Here is a 15,679-nt window from a genome sequence, read left to right as displayed (position 1 = left end):
TGGGCTTTGCTAACACATAAGTAAAATAAAATAAAAAAAAGATAGACTAGTTTCCAAATGTGTAACAATTTAAAAAAATAAATTAAATAATAATAATAATAAACACGTTCTGACAGGGATGCGATGTGTGTCATGACACCCCCAGTGAGGTTTGATCTGGAGGGGTACAGTGCACTTTAACCTTGGTTTGGCAGGGGGATACACAACGTAATACCCCCATTTGAGTCCACATGAGCTGTTAAACTATTCCTGTCCTCCAGAAACCCCCTTTACCCCACTTTGTGTACTTTGTGTGCCAGTGAATCAACCCAGGCTAGCTGGTGTTAGCCGTTAGCATGCTTAGCTTCATTTACTAACTGACTAGCAAAAGGCTAGTCAACACATGTTACATAACGGAAGCTGCTGCGGGCTGGTGCTCACAGTTGTGTTGTTGTATGGTCTAAACATGTCTGATGTTAACGTGGGTTTAGGTATATAAGTCTCAACAGTGATTATGTGAGCGATAATGTTGGTCAACGTGTCGCCGTCACGTCCACTTTAATGTAAACAAACGCATCCCTGACATCTCGGCTCATGAGTCCAGTAAGAGGTGGTGTGTTTGTTTTGAGTTGAGACTTGAAATGCGGGTTTGTTTGTGTTTTTTTTTTGTTTTTTTTAAAGGAGGGAGCTGGTTTGAATACGTTTTTTGGGTTTGTTTTTTTTTAGCTTACTGTTGTTACAAAACATTTTCTTCACTGGTTTGTTTATTACAATGTCTCAAACTGAAAGCTTTGACTTTGTGTGTGTGTGTGTGTGTGTGTGTGTGTCAGTTAATCAATCACGGGCTTTGTCCTCTCTGATTGGCTGTCAAAACTGTTTGGGGGTGTGTCTAGCATTAGACAGGAAGTGCAGGCTGAAATGACATCCTCATTGCATGAGCACATGGAGTAAACACAAGACTGAAAAAATAAAAACCAAGGCCATATCCAACACAGCCATGTTCACATGTATCAGCTAACTGGAAAACTGTGCTGGGCTAAGTCTGAATCCTCTTTAAATGTAGAAGAGGACAATTAAGTAGTCTTTTGAGTTATCCTGGTACATAGACAGTAGTTATACATTATATTATTTTACAGCTTTGAAACACTTTGGATTAATAAGGACACTGCTTAGATACTTTATGATCACCATATGTGTTCAGATTGTTAGGAGTAAATATACAGCACAACACAAAACACTTGTCTGTAATCGCCCTCTTCAATTCAGACTTTAGTAGAGGCACCTTTTGGCTAAAATTACAGCTTTAAAAACTGTGTGGTTTATTCTGTATTGCTTGATTCATCTAAAGACTGCCAATTATTCCCAGTTTTCTTTACTGAACTTCTCAAGCTCTGTCAAGTGTCACTAGGACCCTGAGTTAGCAGCAATTATCATGTTGTGCTTTAAATGTTTTCCTAAATCATAGTACTCCTGCAGACTGAAGCAGATTTTTCTTTATGTCTCTGTTTTTGCCTTTTGTTGCATTTTTCTTTACCCTGGCTCTTAGCTTGTCATTGCAGTAGTTTTTCAGTAGTGAAGCATTCACATAGCTGGCTATAATGTTGGGCATGTGGTGTTTCGGGGCCAGTATGATTGCAAAGGAGCTTTATTGTTCTCACATTATTTCTCTATTTGACATTCATAACATTAATATAGAAGCAAAACGACTATTTGCTTAGTAAAGATATCGTGGAGTAATGGTGTCCAGAGCAGAGAATGAAGTGTCATTCCCTCTGTGTGTGTTGTATTCCGAGCTTCTCAGTGCTTTGTTTATGTAGCTGTCCGGCTCCAGTGCATGTTAGTCCATTTTACTCTCTGTTTGTGTGGCTAGCTATGGCCCCTGCTCTGCACTGCGCTCATACAGTGGTTACCGCTGATAACGCCATACTGAACGATGGCGTCGCGGCAGTCTAACGCCCGCTCTCCAGTCCTTCCCCAGACCAAGTTAACACTGTTAGCCCCGTTAGGCCTGTTGTCATTGTTTTGCACCGTTCATTCTGTTAGCTTCTAGCCTCTGTCTCAGCCATCGGCGTGGATACAATCTCCATCATAGATTTGATCTATGAATTCCATAAACCCTTGAACCTTCTTCCACTATGTCCCAGTCTCTCACATGGTCTTTAGAACAACCATTATTCAAAATGTCATGTGAGTTCTTTGAACAGTGGCTTTCTCTTTCCTACCCTTACATACAGCGAGGACTGGTGAAGGAATTAAGCAAAAACTGTGTATGCACATTCAGCTGGGGAACCCTGAAGCTCCTTAAGAGTTGCCACAAGTCTCTGTCCTCTCTCACTGCAGCTCTTCTCACATGGACAGCCACTTGTTGAGGAGGGGGTCTGCTCTATGCAGAGACAGCTGTGAGCAAACTGTACAAGGGTCCAGTATTGGATAAGCAGCTGCAATCTTTCAGAAGACAAATTAGAGAGAAACGATTGAACACATAGACTGGTTTAACCGTCTGAAACAGCTTACAAAATCTTTGTGGTCTTGTGTGGTTGTTTTTTTTATTGAATGTTGGTCTCTGTAGGGAAGTCTTAGCCTGAACTCAGCAACCCTAGAAGTAGACTGAACTTCAGTGAAGATGCAACTTTGCTGTCTGAACCTGCTGGGAAACATTAAAACTAGTTACATTGGGTATTACGGTTCCATTGTTAAACATTTACTCATTCCCAAACATATAATTATTTTTAGTTTTTCTTTTGGTTTAGGCTTGAATAAGCTCGGGCCTGACTGATCCTTTCTTTTATTGAGGCAGTTGTCGAGACCTGCTTAAAGAAGAGGAAATTCAAGTTAAAGGATGTTGTGTTAGGTTTACAACAGACTAGTTCTTTGTCCATAAAAGGTGTTAGCTAAAGACATTGTTTTTATTAAAAACAAACCCATATAGTTAAGAGGAGAGTTTCATTCCCTAATGATATGATTTAATATTTCTAAATAAAAGACAAACAAATAATATATGTATAATTCAAACATATAATAACATTTTCATTGTTGGGTTCATACTTGACATTGGAAACAATAATTGTCATTGCGCTGTAAATGTTTAAATTTACCTTTTTTTTTTTTTAGCACATTAAGACAAGAAGTTTGAGCCATAAGACAATAAATCTGTAAAATGAAATTTAATGAAATTTTAACACTTACGAATTTTGTCAACTCCATCTGCCGAGGAAAGTCATGTGATATGGTTCAAAGTTTCACAACAGTCACTTCAGATTACAATCAAAAAGTGAAATGTTTAGCTGTCCAGCATTGCATAGGAGAGAATGAACTAATCCAACTTTGTCTCTGTCTGTCTTTCCTTCTGTCCTGTGGCTTCCACCATCTCTCCCTCCTGCCGTCCTGCTCTCCAGGTGTGTGTTTCGTTTTCCCAGTACAGTAATCAAGATCCAGTTTATGTCACTGCTGCAGCCGGAGGATCACAGAGAGAGGGAGCAGCCCTCTTTACCCCCTCGACCGCTTCTGCCCCACATTTCCCCCTCAAAATCAGCATTCCCACAATGCAGCAGCATGAAGAGCACATCAGGGCATTTGGCTCGCCGCTGCCCTCACCAACAGGCACCCTCAGGTAAGGAGAGACCCACGGACACACACAATCACATGAACCCCAACAGGTTTACATTGATACATGCAAACACAGCGTGTTATCTAACGTACACACTTTATAAATATAGACTTGGCAGGAATGGTCAGTGCTTTTTTATTTATTTTTTTCCTTGTAAAGTATTTGGAAGCTGTTTCTTGTAAACAACTTTTCAGTTCATTGTTGTGACTGTTTAAGCTCAGTGAAAAGCTTGCTGAGCTCTAATGTGTGTTTTCATTGAGGATCTCCAGTTGTCAGTTTAAATAAATAATATAAGTTTTTCTAATAAATCAATAATTTCATTAGTCTTGTGACAGAAAAGTAATTGGCAACTATTTTGATAAATGATAAATTGCAATTTTATAATAAAAACACCAAACACTCCCTGGTTCCAGCTTCTTACTGTTGCTGATTTTCTTTTCGTTATATGATAGCAAACAGACAGTTGGTCTGACAAAACAAACAATCTGATGACATCACCCTGGAAGTGATGACATCAAAATCGGCAAGTGATTAATTCACAAAATAACTAAGCAGAATAAGCTGTGTTGAAAATAATCGTTTGTTTCAGCCATAATATGAATTCATGCTGCTTGGAAAAACCTCACTATATTCCAATTTGACACTTTGACTGAAAATATATTTAAAAAACAGCTTTTATAACTTAACTGTGGATTTGCATGTGGCATGAAAGATTAAACTCTTTTAGGTCTATCACAGTACACACGGTTTACTTTCTTACCTTGTCTTGGGTCCGTACATGTCTATTCATGTGTAAGCAATTGAAAAACACGTGAGGCTTTGTTTCCTTTGGTTGTTTGTCCATGTCAAATTGTGACCCAAAGGCCTACAATGTTTTTACTAACCACATACGATATCAGCTTATTTTCACTGATAATCTCCTGTCTGGTTGAAGCTGTATTCACCAGCTGCTGCAGTGTTTCTGTCGTGATGGAAACCTGCCCTCCAATAAGCCGTGATAGCACATGTTTGAAAATCACTGCTCTATAAATGTATACAGCATGTGCTGCTGGTGAGCATGCTGGGGCCGATTGTGCCCTCTGGTGGCCTCTAATGGTTTCTGCATCACACGTCCCCACCAATGTCAGCTTGTGAGTGCCTGCCTTATATGGAATGGCTGCAGCTTCGAGGCGTGTGATTGGCTATCGGGCAGATTGTTTTGCCTGTAGGCCATTTTTCCATCCATTCGCGGTTTCCTTTTCAGAGCCCCCACTCAGCCCTCAGCTCCTGTTCTCTTGCACGTGGACAAACACACAACACACTCACACAGAGTGAAGACGCTTGCTCAGACATCTCTCCACCACTTTCACTGTGGCCTTTTTCGGGCAGATTGTCGTGCCACCTTCCATGACAGTATCCAAATACAGTACGAACAGCAGAAGACGAGTATTGTGTAAAAGCACATGCCTCCACGTAAACACCAATAGCGTCTCTTCACATGGTGGTAAAAGTCACTCTTCCTGTTTGGCAAATGAAATGAACTGTATACAATAACATTCTTCTGCTAGGCCAGCGCTCACACTTGTACTGCTGGCCCATGTTCACATACAGAGGGGGATGAAATGGTTGTTTTAACAGCGTCAGAGGAATGGATGGAGGCACGCATGACTTTTAATGAAGTAAAAGGATGTAGATTTACAGACATAATCATGTTTTAATTAGGGCTGCACAATTAATTAACATGTCAAATTCATGCAATTTTCAAAGCGCAGGAGGCCAAAAAATTGTTGAAGGCAATTTTAAATAATTTTGTGGTGCTGCAGAGCTTTCAAAATACAATTTTAAATGAATTATTGTGGTGCTGCAGAGCTGTCCTTGGCAACACCTCATATTCTACAGACTTAAAAAAACATTTCTGTTTGTTACAGATCCCACAAAAATCACACTCTAAAACTAATCATTTCTATATTTTTAAAATTTAAATGAAATGAATGATGAAAATTGATCATTCCATTTAATATCTTCAAATGCAAAAATATATTTCTTTCAAAATGGTTCAGCCCTAATTTGAATTCTTAAGATGTCCTTAAGCAACATTAGAAGTTTCTGGTCGTCGTCATTCATTTTTCAAAGCTGAGCTTACAAAGCGACTTGCAAAACAGAGCCTGCAGCCTAGTTTCCCCAGCCAAAAAATACAAACATATTCTCTCTCTCCGTGTGTTTGTATGTGTGTGTGTGTTACTATTTCTTTATCTTCGGCTCTCTGTTGCCAAAGGCAAATCAAAGCACACTGACTCTCCCAGAAACCAGTGTTTACTTTACTAACAGAAGCAGGTGCGTGTTGTATAAGTTACTGGATTTTCCTTGTGTATTGTCTCTGCACAACACCAGATAAAACCTGGTTAATGATTGACCTGCTTTTGAGTATTTTTGCTCATTGCTGTGTGTTTTATGATCACTTTGTGTGTTAAGAACGCCGCGGATCTGAGCTGTAATCATTTTTCCAAATGTAGCTCTTGTTTGTGTCTGTCTGTTGCACTGAATTTGTCATCATATGCTGATAGGATTATATAAGGTACCAATTTTTATTTTGTATTAGTTGAAAACAGCACTTGATTATTCAAATTAAAATACAATTAACATGTAAAATTATTATAAGACAATTAGAAAGACAGAAGGACTATGTGGAATTTTATTTGTGACTATTTATTTATTGCATCCTTTTAAGATTTACCGAAAATACTTGTATAATTAGCGTACATGCTCACTGTTTTTTTTTCCCCTTTATTTGACATGAGTGCAGTATTAGCCTCATTTTATTAAAACATATTCTTCTGTATGTTTGTGTAACGGTTTATTAGTGATTGATTTAGGCTTTAGAATTGCATTTTATTTGGGGGCTTTAGGATGACATTTATTATACAATTCTGCTGGAATGAAACCGTTTCATTTTGACTCGTCAGTTATTCTCTTTTCTGTTTTCGCACATTTTCGTACATAAATTCTTTGTTATATTCATCTAAAGTTCTACCCCAGTGAGACTCTGTTGACAGACTCTTAACCCTCTCTTCTCCAGTGTTCCCAACTCCTGTCCGGCTAGTCCACGAGGGGCAGGGTCGTCAGGGTATCGCTATGGACGCAACGTGACCTCTGACCTCCAGCTGGCAGCTGAATATGCTGCAAAGGCTGTTTCTGAGCAGAGACGAAGCATTGCTGAGCAGAGAGGAGGGGGGAGTGAGCAGCGGGGGGAGTCGGCTGGAGGTGACAGCCCCAAGGTGAAGAACCAGCAACATCAAAATAAGATAACTGAATACATCAATGAGAAAACTATTTTATATATTAATAATTGTGCCTCGTTTGTCTAGGATGAGTCCAAGCCACCTTATTCCTACGCACAGCTAATCGTCCAGGCCATCTCTTCTGCCCCGGACAAACAGCTGACTCTCAGTGGCATCTACGCCCATATCACCAAACACTACCCCTACTATCGCACTGCAGACAAAGGCTGGCAGGTAGAGTCTTTCTGTGTTGAACTAAGCAGGTAATGGCGTATCCATCGTCTGCCATGAAAATCCAAACTTCACAGCAACACATTATGGCATGATTACCTTGGTAACATTTAGAAGATGACTGTGTATGATGAAAGCTAAAGACTTACCCACAGTTATGTAGCTACAGCAGCTTTCAGTGATTTCAGAATTAAAGAAAGAAACTGAGTCCTGAAATATTATTGTTATTGAAGCTTTCTTTATACTCGCTTGTGGCTCCGAGCAGGCAGCAGTTCATGCTCAATGTGCGGTTCGTTGCATTATTCTCCAAAATGCGTGTGAAGAAGCAAGCAGACAATAAGTGTCAAGAAAGAAAGTCAAGTATTAAATACATTATAATTATAAAGAAACAATTTGATTTGGTTGGCTAAATATTTACTCAAATGTCTGAAAATGTCAGGTTTCTAAAGCATTTAAAATGTGCTTTGTGTAATCCCTAGACAATATTATTTTATCGGGGAATTTTTCAGACCGTCTCGTCCGAAAGCTCAGATCGCACGCACAGTTACAGAAATTCAGAACCGCCAAAAGCTGCGAGTATAAAATCAGCTTTCGGCTTCTTAAGCGAGAAAATCTTTCTAATTAACATTTCTGTACGACAGTAACAAACCAATTTATTTTGCCTCCCTGCAGAACTCAATAAGACACAACCTGTCGCTCAACCGCTACTTTCTCAAAGTGGCCCGTTCTCAGGACGAGCCCGGCAAAGGGAGTTTTTGGCGCGTGGATTCTGCTTCGGAGAGCAAGTTGGTGGAGCAGGCCTTCAGGAAAAGACGGCAAAGAGGGGTGGCTTGCTTTAGGACGCCATTCGGACCTCTCTTCTCGGTACGTTGATCACCAGAGGCCTTTAGCTGCATGGGTTTGCACACACAAACGCACTGACAGACGACTGTCAGACTCAGACACATGCTCAGTCGCTTCTGATTTCACTGTTAACCCTTTCTCCCTTCTCTCTGCTTCTGCTCCCTGCTATCATTTGATTGGATAGAACAAAGTAAGTCTCATTTCTAGGTTTCTATATTCAGCAGAAGGCACCGGCAGTCAGGGAGCTCTGTGTGTTATAGGAGGTCTCTTGGTTTATTAATTGATTTCTTTGGTCTTTCTCTTTTGCTTCTCTCTCTCTTCCCCCTATTCCTTCTTTTTCAGGAGTGCCCCTGCATCCCCAACCCACCAGGGACTTCTTTCTCCTCCATCTAGCGGGCTTCAGACTCCTGAATGTCTGAGCAGGGAGGGCTCTCCTATCTCCCACGACCACCACGAACAGCTGGCTAACAAACTGGCATCTGTACCTGAGTATAGGTATTCTCAGAGTGCCCCAGGTAAGCTTTCACAGAAAGGAAACGCACACGAAGGCTTTCACGTACCCCATAGAACAGATTTAATGGTGGTTTGTGTCCCTGCGTAGGATCTCCAGTCAGTGCTCAGCATGTCATCATGGCTGCACCCGCTCACCCAACAGTCCTGCCCTCGGGCCAGGGGAAAGCCCTTGCTTTCGTTCCAGGTGGTGGCGGCCAAGTCCAGCCCATCCACATGCTCCAGAACACCGGTCAGTCCACTATCACCATGGTGCGGGTGGTTACCAGCGCCCTCCAACTTCCAACCCTCCTAATGGGTACAGCGCCCCTCTGTTGGAGGAGCAGAGGGCCACACTGAGCTCAGAGGTACAGCAACAGGAATCTCTTTAAGAAGTGCTCTATTTGTATGTTTTCGGCGATAAATGAGTTGATCTTTTAACTATTTAAAGCTGTCGTGGGCTTGTCATACTCCATATATTTTTTGCAATTTCTGCAGTATTCTGAAGACATTTCACAAGCATTCGCTGTCAACTTTTTAAAGGTTTTAGGATCACTGTATGTTTTTCGTCTCTGTGAAATGCATGATTTAACTCTGAGGGACAATAGCAAACTAACTGACCGGATGACTGTCAGTTTAATAAACGTGACACTTTGTAATATAACTATTAATAATAGATCCAAGCTGTGGCTTCTCAAAGTCTGGATGAAGGTTGAGATCCAGATTGAACTATAGATCATTGAGGACCGGACCATGTGTCCCTTATAGTATTGCTTAAGGATATATTTTTCTTGTGTTTAAATGTTACTACTATGATTGAGCATGCCAATTAACAACAATTTGTCACTGTTGGTTAGTGGTTCGAGCTGGATATCTCTTTGGAAGAAGATGGGGGTCGTTCTCAAAGTTTGGGGGACACCTGTGTGCTCATTCTGGAACTCTTTACTGGTTATCATTTGGATCAGTGCCTCTGTCTCACACGTTTTGTGTCCAGGTTCATGTCACCAGTCACTTACCTTGAATGTGTGTAGTTTGAGTACCCCTGATTTAGGCCATCATTATTTTGTCTGAACGACACCTGAAAAACTCTATAAAAGAAAAAGTGTTCTCTGGGTACTCCAGATTCAACCTGAAAAAGTGTTCTCTATGACCTTGGGGCAGTAGACAAAGGTCTTTGTCAACACTTAAGTCCAGTGCTTTTACATGTTTTGTTTGTGTTCCTATCAGAAGCCCAGCTGACCAGAGAGCGAGTGATCCAGACTGTGGACAGTGCAGTGCAGGGTGGCGACGGGCGAAACCTGGCCCTAGGTTTACATCAACTTCCTGTTCGTCCTGTTACTCAGAATGGCAAACACACCACTGCTACTGTTGCCACAGTAACCAGTCTCGCCAATGCATCTGGTAAGATTCTTCACACATTGACCACTCAGGATGATGAATATAGACTGATGTTTCTTCTTCAAAAGATGGGTATTAAAAAGTTATAGGATGTCAATATAATAAAAAGTCAATATAATAAAAAAGTCATAGTATGCCATTAAAAAAGATATAATAAAAAGGTATAGTGTAGTATTTCACAAGATCAAAGATTAAAAAATCATAGTATAGTATGCTGTAAAAATGTCATAAAAAGGCATCGTGTGTCATTTAACATTATTTGCATTGACTTCATTTGCAACACTGAAAACCAATCAACGCAAATAAAAGATGTGGATGAAGGCATCCAGACACCTTACTTTTTTTTATTCTCCTTATTTCCCCTCCAGGCCTGAGTAGTCCTCTCCAGATCTTGGCTGCCCAGGCCTCCAGCTCCCCTCCAGTGCTGGTGAGCAGACAGCCCAGTGCAGAAACATTATCTGAGCAGCCAGGGGAGCCTCAGGCCAAGCGGCCGAAGATGGAGGACGAAGCTGGGACCGATTCTGCTCCGCATCAAGTCACGCCTGCTCAGCAGCCTGTCATCGTTGCCATGACATCACAAACCCACGACCCTAGGAAGTAAAACCCAGGGCCTCTGACCAGGTACCCAATGGACAGCCTCCTTATGGTCCCCCGACTGCTTTGCCTTTTATACTCATTTGATATGACTGCAGCCATCACGGCCAAAAACATGTACAGGCAGCCTCTCTTGACAGAAGGGAATTAAATTGTAAGGAACATATATTTTGGTCAAAAATAGATTAAAAAAAAAAAAAAAACTTTCAAATACATTCTAAATGTAAAAAGCAAGTAAATCTTTCAGGACTTTTTTCAGCTTTACAGTCTTTTATAACGTAATCCATCACTCACAGTAAGGATATAAAGCTTATGAGAGCATTATGCATATTACAATCATTTCAGCACTACTTTTACTATGTGAATGTTGGATAATATCTCAGATACAACCTTTCCTCTAGTTGATGGGTGAGATGCATCAGTTACTGTCTCTCTCAGGCCAAAGAACTCCTGCACTTCTAATTTGTCATTACCTGATTTTAAAACCAGGGAATGTGTGTTCAGAGATTTGAAAATGGCCGGCATTTATAGAAGATACTGTGATGATCAGACTTGATATATTGTGTAACTTCACACAATAGTGGACAGAGAGGACTTGGCTGCGTATACCCAGACCATTGATGGGGCTTTGGAGACTGTTAAGAATATGATTGTACTCTTCATAAGGTGATTTTTTTTTTTACTGAAAATCTCTCTTCAAAAAAAAAAAAAGAGTTAATTAATATTAAAGCCCAGAATGTGAGGTGTCTATTCTTCTTGCCCTCTCTGTAAAGGACAAACAGAAATAAATGGGTATTGTTTTTTGAAGAATAGATCTGAGGAAATCCAGGAACAACAAACAAGGACTTTGCGGTTTGTTTTATCAGTGTGAAGCTCCTCAGATTCAAGATGATCTGGGTGATTGGAGAGCAGACAAGGGCAAAAAAGAAAAAAAGAGGCAACTATTTGGAGTTGATTGAAGTGGAGCTAACCTAATGTAGACAAACTGATTGTTTTTAATTTTTTTTTCTCGTTTCAGTAGTGGTAAAAGGAGAAACGGAACAGCCTGTGCGTACAGTTTTGTTTGTGTTAGCACAGAAAAGCATTATTGTAATAATCCTTAAAGCCTTAAATATTTCTATTTTTTGTTATTTTATTTTAACTTTAACCTTTAGAAAGCTTTACCTTTTTTAGATAGTTAACACAGCGCTTCTTTAACGGAACATGATCGGCAACACTACAGCGGTGACAGTTATGTTGCATCAGAAGACTTAAATCAGTTTTATCAGGGGAAGGGCGGGACCAACACATGACCACAGATTTCAACAGCTCTCTCCTTGTTTTCTTTCTTTCTGTATGGTACTTCTGACCTATTTTCTACTGGCTCTCCACTCTTTTGCTTTCATTTTTCCCTTAAATACATTAACCTATCTCCCAATCTACCTCTCCTCAGTGAGCAGTTTCTATCTTTACAGTCTCTACAGAGGCATCAAGCTTTTAGCAATTCCTGTCAAACACTGCCCTCATTGGATATCCTTCAGCACTTTCTGTCTCCCCCCCTCCTCTCTAATCTCTCATTCTCACTCTGCCTTTAGCTTTTTCTGAATGTCCTCGCACAGGCCTCATTTTTAGCCGGCAATCAGGCCCAATTTTGCGAAAGATTTCAGTCAGTGATTGTTGTTGCACATTAGAAAAATAAAAACAAAAAAAGATGCGTAATGATTGTATGCTGCTCTATCTGCTAAATGACAAAGCTATTTAGAAGGTATTTTTTCTGCTTTTGGAGGAAAGAAAAAATATTTTGCTATATGTAAAAACGGCTGTCGTCAATACGTAAACATTCTGGAAATAGAGAAGTATATGTATTTTTAAATGTTCCTGTTTTTGTGATTTGTTAAAATGTGTAGCACAAATTAAAATTCCTCATTGACTTAAGGATTACATCGTCTTCTCTTATGTGACCAGGTGTCTCTGTCGCAGTGTTTTTGTCACATTTGATGACCTTGGGTTTCTAAGCAGACAAATGCAGGTATCCAACCATCTTTATTCTTAGGTACCATCATTGTCACAACAGTATAAATAATGATCAAATAGAATAGACATGCATGAGATCATTGTCTTACAAACCTTAGAACGCACAAGAAAATAAAATGTTATTGCAAAGAAACTAACAGAATCAAAGTAAAGCCAATAACAATTGTCAAGATTAGTCAATTAGTTTTGGTCATTCAGATAAAAATATTGGCTTGTTTAAACTTCTCAAATATAGTATTTGGGTTTGATACTTCTCTAAATACTCGTAAATGCAATATTTTGGTTTCGACCTTTGGACGGAATAAACAAGCTGGGCATTTTTCCAAATTATTTTACAGACATAACGAATAATCGACTGAATAATCAGTTCATCAAGAATATGCGTAGTTGCAGCCCTAGTAAACATGAGCAGCAGTTGCCCTGCAGTCCCTCAGTACCTTGTGAAGCAGCCTCTTTTCTGAACATCTCGTTCTGCAGCTGTGCAGTGTTTCCTTCTCTCTGCAGAGGGACTGGTCACAGGCTGGCAGAGGGTCACTGCTCCTGATGTGGTGATCCAGGGCGTCCCAGAGGAGCTCCATAGAGCTGAGGTCAGAACAGAAGGCCAGGCAGCGTAGAGCTGACTAATCATTACTTTTTTTTTTCTGTAGTGACCCAAGCTTTGGACTTTATAAAAAGGTGACCAGTTATTGTTCTAGCTGGACCTCTTTTAAAAAGTCAGTGCAGCCAAATTACATGAAAACATTTTAGTCTGCTAATAGTTTTGGTTTTGATATGCCTCGGCCACCACCCCTGTTGTTTTGTCTTAACAGCAAAGAAAAGTAACTTAAAAAAAATTCCCGATTACTCTGGATAATCCACAGACCTCACAAGTGAACAGTCTTCATTGGGACTACTTTATATCAAAGAAATAGTCCTTTTAAAAAACACAGTGAGGTCAATAGATTATCCACAGCAACTGGGACTCTATCTGGAAAGTCAACTGCTTTTGAATGTTTTAAATGTAATTTGAAAATGCTGTGAACAGGGAGTAGTTGGAGGCTGCATGGCTAGACACCACAATGAGTAAAACAAAGAGTTTTCTGTAATTTGGGTGTAGTTACCCCCCCAAAATTGCCCCCAACAACCTGTGTGAGCAGTAAAAGTTATATTCCTGTTCATGGTATTTAAATAAATAAAAAAAAACCATTCAGAAAAAGAACCCATACAATCCATAACTATATTTCTGTCATTCCAGAAAACACAGGTTCTGTTTCTTTCCAGTACCATCAGTAGGTTTCAGTGTTTAGTGGCCAATATATTGACCAGAAATTATTGATTAATTCCCAAAATGCAGTTTCTTTTTTGAATGTCCAAACAATATGTGACCAAGTGTTAAATATTTACAAACTACTATTAACACCTCATAAACAGATACATAGAGCATATATTCACAATAAAAGAGAGGTTTGTAGACAGCGGGATTGTGCATCAGTGAAGCATGTTGTCTTGATGATCCAGTAATTAATAAACAATGTCCCACAACAGCTGCACGTCCTCAGTGTATCTGAAGCCTAAAGAGCTCATCTCTTTTTCCAGTAGAGGTATAAAGACCAGTGATGAGGTTAAAAGTGAAATGGGAGAGCTGGGTTCGTAGGTCTAGAGTTTCCTTCCTTTGTCACCCACTCTCCAGTACAAAAGTTCAACATTCATACACAATAGTTTAGTCTGTTGAGCAGACAGTGATAGTGCTTTGTGAGTTGCTAACAAACAGAATTATAAAACATACAACACTCTAAAAGCACCGTGTAAAATATCCGGCGTTCACTGAGGGTATCTTCCTGTTCGTCCGCAAATGCTTTTTGGAATCGTAAAGTACATTTTCAGTTCGTGAAAAACCTGTTCCAACAGTTTCAGAGTCCCTTTGTCTGAGAGCTGGGTAGCTATTTTACCATGCTAATTAATAACTAAGTTTACTAAAACATTGTTTCCTAAAATACAGGTGGAAAAAGTCCAATGTGCGCACATGCTCCGAGCGCTGAAGAGAAATTAGAAGCCTACAATCTACTGTGCTTTAAACCCCATCAGACCTCGACTGCTGAATAATTAGGCAACTTTTTCCTCGCAGCAGATTCCTTTGATGTCGCGGTGGGTTACAGATTCTGTCTGTCACACAAACCCAGCAGGAGTCAGCGTGAGGGAAGCAGGTCTGGCAGCTGTGGAGTGGAGTCATGGAGCGTTATCTCCAGTTTGATTGCTTGGCTTTGTGCTGTGCTGACGCGAGGTTTCACATTCAGATTTCATGCTGCGTATGTTCGTGCGCACATTCTGTCTCGCCGTCCTACCTCTCCAGTCCTTTGTGTTGTGTGCGTCTTAGTGGAGCAGCAGTTGCTCAGAGGTGATCAGCAGGAGGAGGCACTGATCTTCTCCGAGACGTCGGGGTCGGACTTGGCCACCAGGAAACGTAGACGACCTCCTCCCAGACGAATCAGATCCACCGCGCTGCAAGGAGCATTACAGGAGGAAGCAGAGAGAGAGGAAGAAAGAGTCCAGTTACGTGCAGCTCAGCAGAGACAGAGTAAGGATGACTGTCTGGGCATCAATCAATCAAAGCAATCAATTGGCTTAAGAGGCTGACAGCCATGGGTATAGTCAACGTGGGAAGACTGCTCAGTCTGTCAGCAAAGTCAATACCCCCAATAGCACCACTGAAACAGCCTCTGTACCTCTGGTAGTCTGCTCCTATCAGACTGGTCCCATTCACAGCCAGGATGCGATCTCCGATCCTCAGTCTGCCGTCGGAGGCAGCAGGTCCGTCAGGGATCAGAGTCCGGATGTAAATGCCTGGAGCGTTGAGAGGAGTGTGCTGCAGAGGGGAGAAGTGTTTTAGCGTGTCCATTATTTAGGTGAGCATCCGGTAGAACTTTTTGGGTCCTTAATATATCGTAGGTGTGTTAAAACATCTACATGATGCTAATAAAATGTTTCAATCACCAGTTTGACACATTTTTTTAATGACCTTTTGGCGAATGTTTACGCCCCATCCTCACTTTTTTTTTTAACTTTTTTCGACATACTAAAGTATGACTTTTTTTTAACGACATACTATACTATGACTTTTTTTTTACTATTTTGACATGCTATACTATGACTTTTTTTCGTTACTATACCATGACTTTTTTTTAAACTTTTTTTGACAAACTATACTATTCATTTTATTGACATACTATACTATGACTTTTTTTTTTTTCGAACTTACCATTTTTTTCGTCATACTATAGTATGACTTTTT

At 40.3% G+C, this 15,679-nt stretch overlaps 2 protein-coding genes across 2 annotated transcripts in view; one reads left to right on the top strand and one right to left on the bottom strand.

Annotated features, from left to right (window-relative positions):
* Positions 1-12,038, top strand: part of LOC129114829 (forkhead box protein K1-like) — a 12,828-nt gene extending 790 nt beyond the window's left edge. The window contains 12 exon segments of the mRNA XM_054626735.1: positions 3,375-3,493; positions 3,496-3,589; positions 6,642-6,840; positions 6,931-7,077; positions 7,747-7,937; positions 8,099-8,107; positions 8,260-8,432; positions 8,519-8,695; positions 8,698-8,730; positions 8,733-8,774; positions 9,634-9,807; positions 10,173-12,038. Coding sequence (XP_054482710.1) covers positions 3,375-3,493; positions 3,496-3,589; positions 6,642-6,840; positions 6,931-7,077; positions 7,747-7,937; positions 8,099-8,107; positions 8,260-8,432; positions 8,519-8,695; positions 8,698-8,730; positions 8,733-8,774; positions 9,634-9,807; positions 10,173-10,405 — 1,591 coding nt within the window. The 3' untranslated portion in view covers positions 10,406-12,038.
* Positions 12,039-14,747: 2,709 nt separating this feature from the next.
* On the bottom strand, positions 14,748-15,287 carry LOC129114830 (ras-associating and dilute domain-containing protein-like). Its single transcript, XM_054626736.1, has 2 exons — positions 15,114-15,287; positions 14,748-14,889 (listed from the first exon to the last, which is right to left on the bottom strand). Exons 1-2 carry the CDS (start codon positions 15,284-15,286, stop codon positions 14,790-14,792), a joined length of 273 nt encoding a protein of 90 aa, XP_054482711.1. The 5' UTR covers position 15,287; the 3' UTR covers positions 14,748-14,789.
* Between the last annotated feature and the right edge of the window lie 392 nt (positions 15,288-15,679).

The sequence above is a fragment of the Anoplopoma fimbria genome, unplaced genomic scaffold, assembly GCF_027596085.1.
Source record: "Anoplopoma fimbria isolate UVic2021 breed Golden Eagle Sablefish unplaced genomic scaffold, Afim_UVic_2022 Un_contig_10427_pilon_pilon, whole genome shotgun sequence".
Lineage (NCBI taxonomy): Eukaryota > Metazoa > Chordata > Actinopteri > Perciformes > Anoplopomatidae > Anoplopoma > Anoplopoma fimbria.
This window is presented reverse-complemented; position numbering and strand designations above follow the sequence as displayed.

Bases quoted from the DNA above. Each gene is read 5' to 3' on its own strand.
- LOC129114830 (XM_054626736.1), bottom strand. From the start codon at position 15,286: ATGGACACGCTAAAACACTTCTCCCCTCTGCAGCACACTCCTCTCAAC. The intron at 14,890-15,113 runs GTACAGAGGCTG...TGCTCCTTGCAG, and splicing joins ATAGGAGCAGACTACCAGAG to CGCGGTGGATCTGATTCGTC.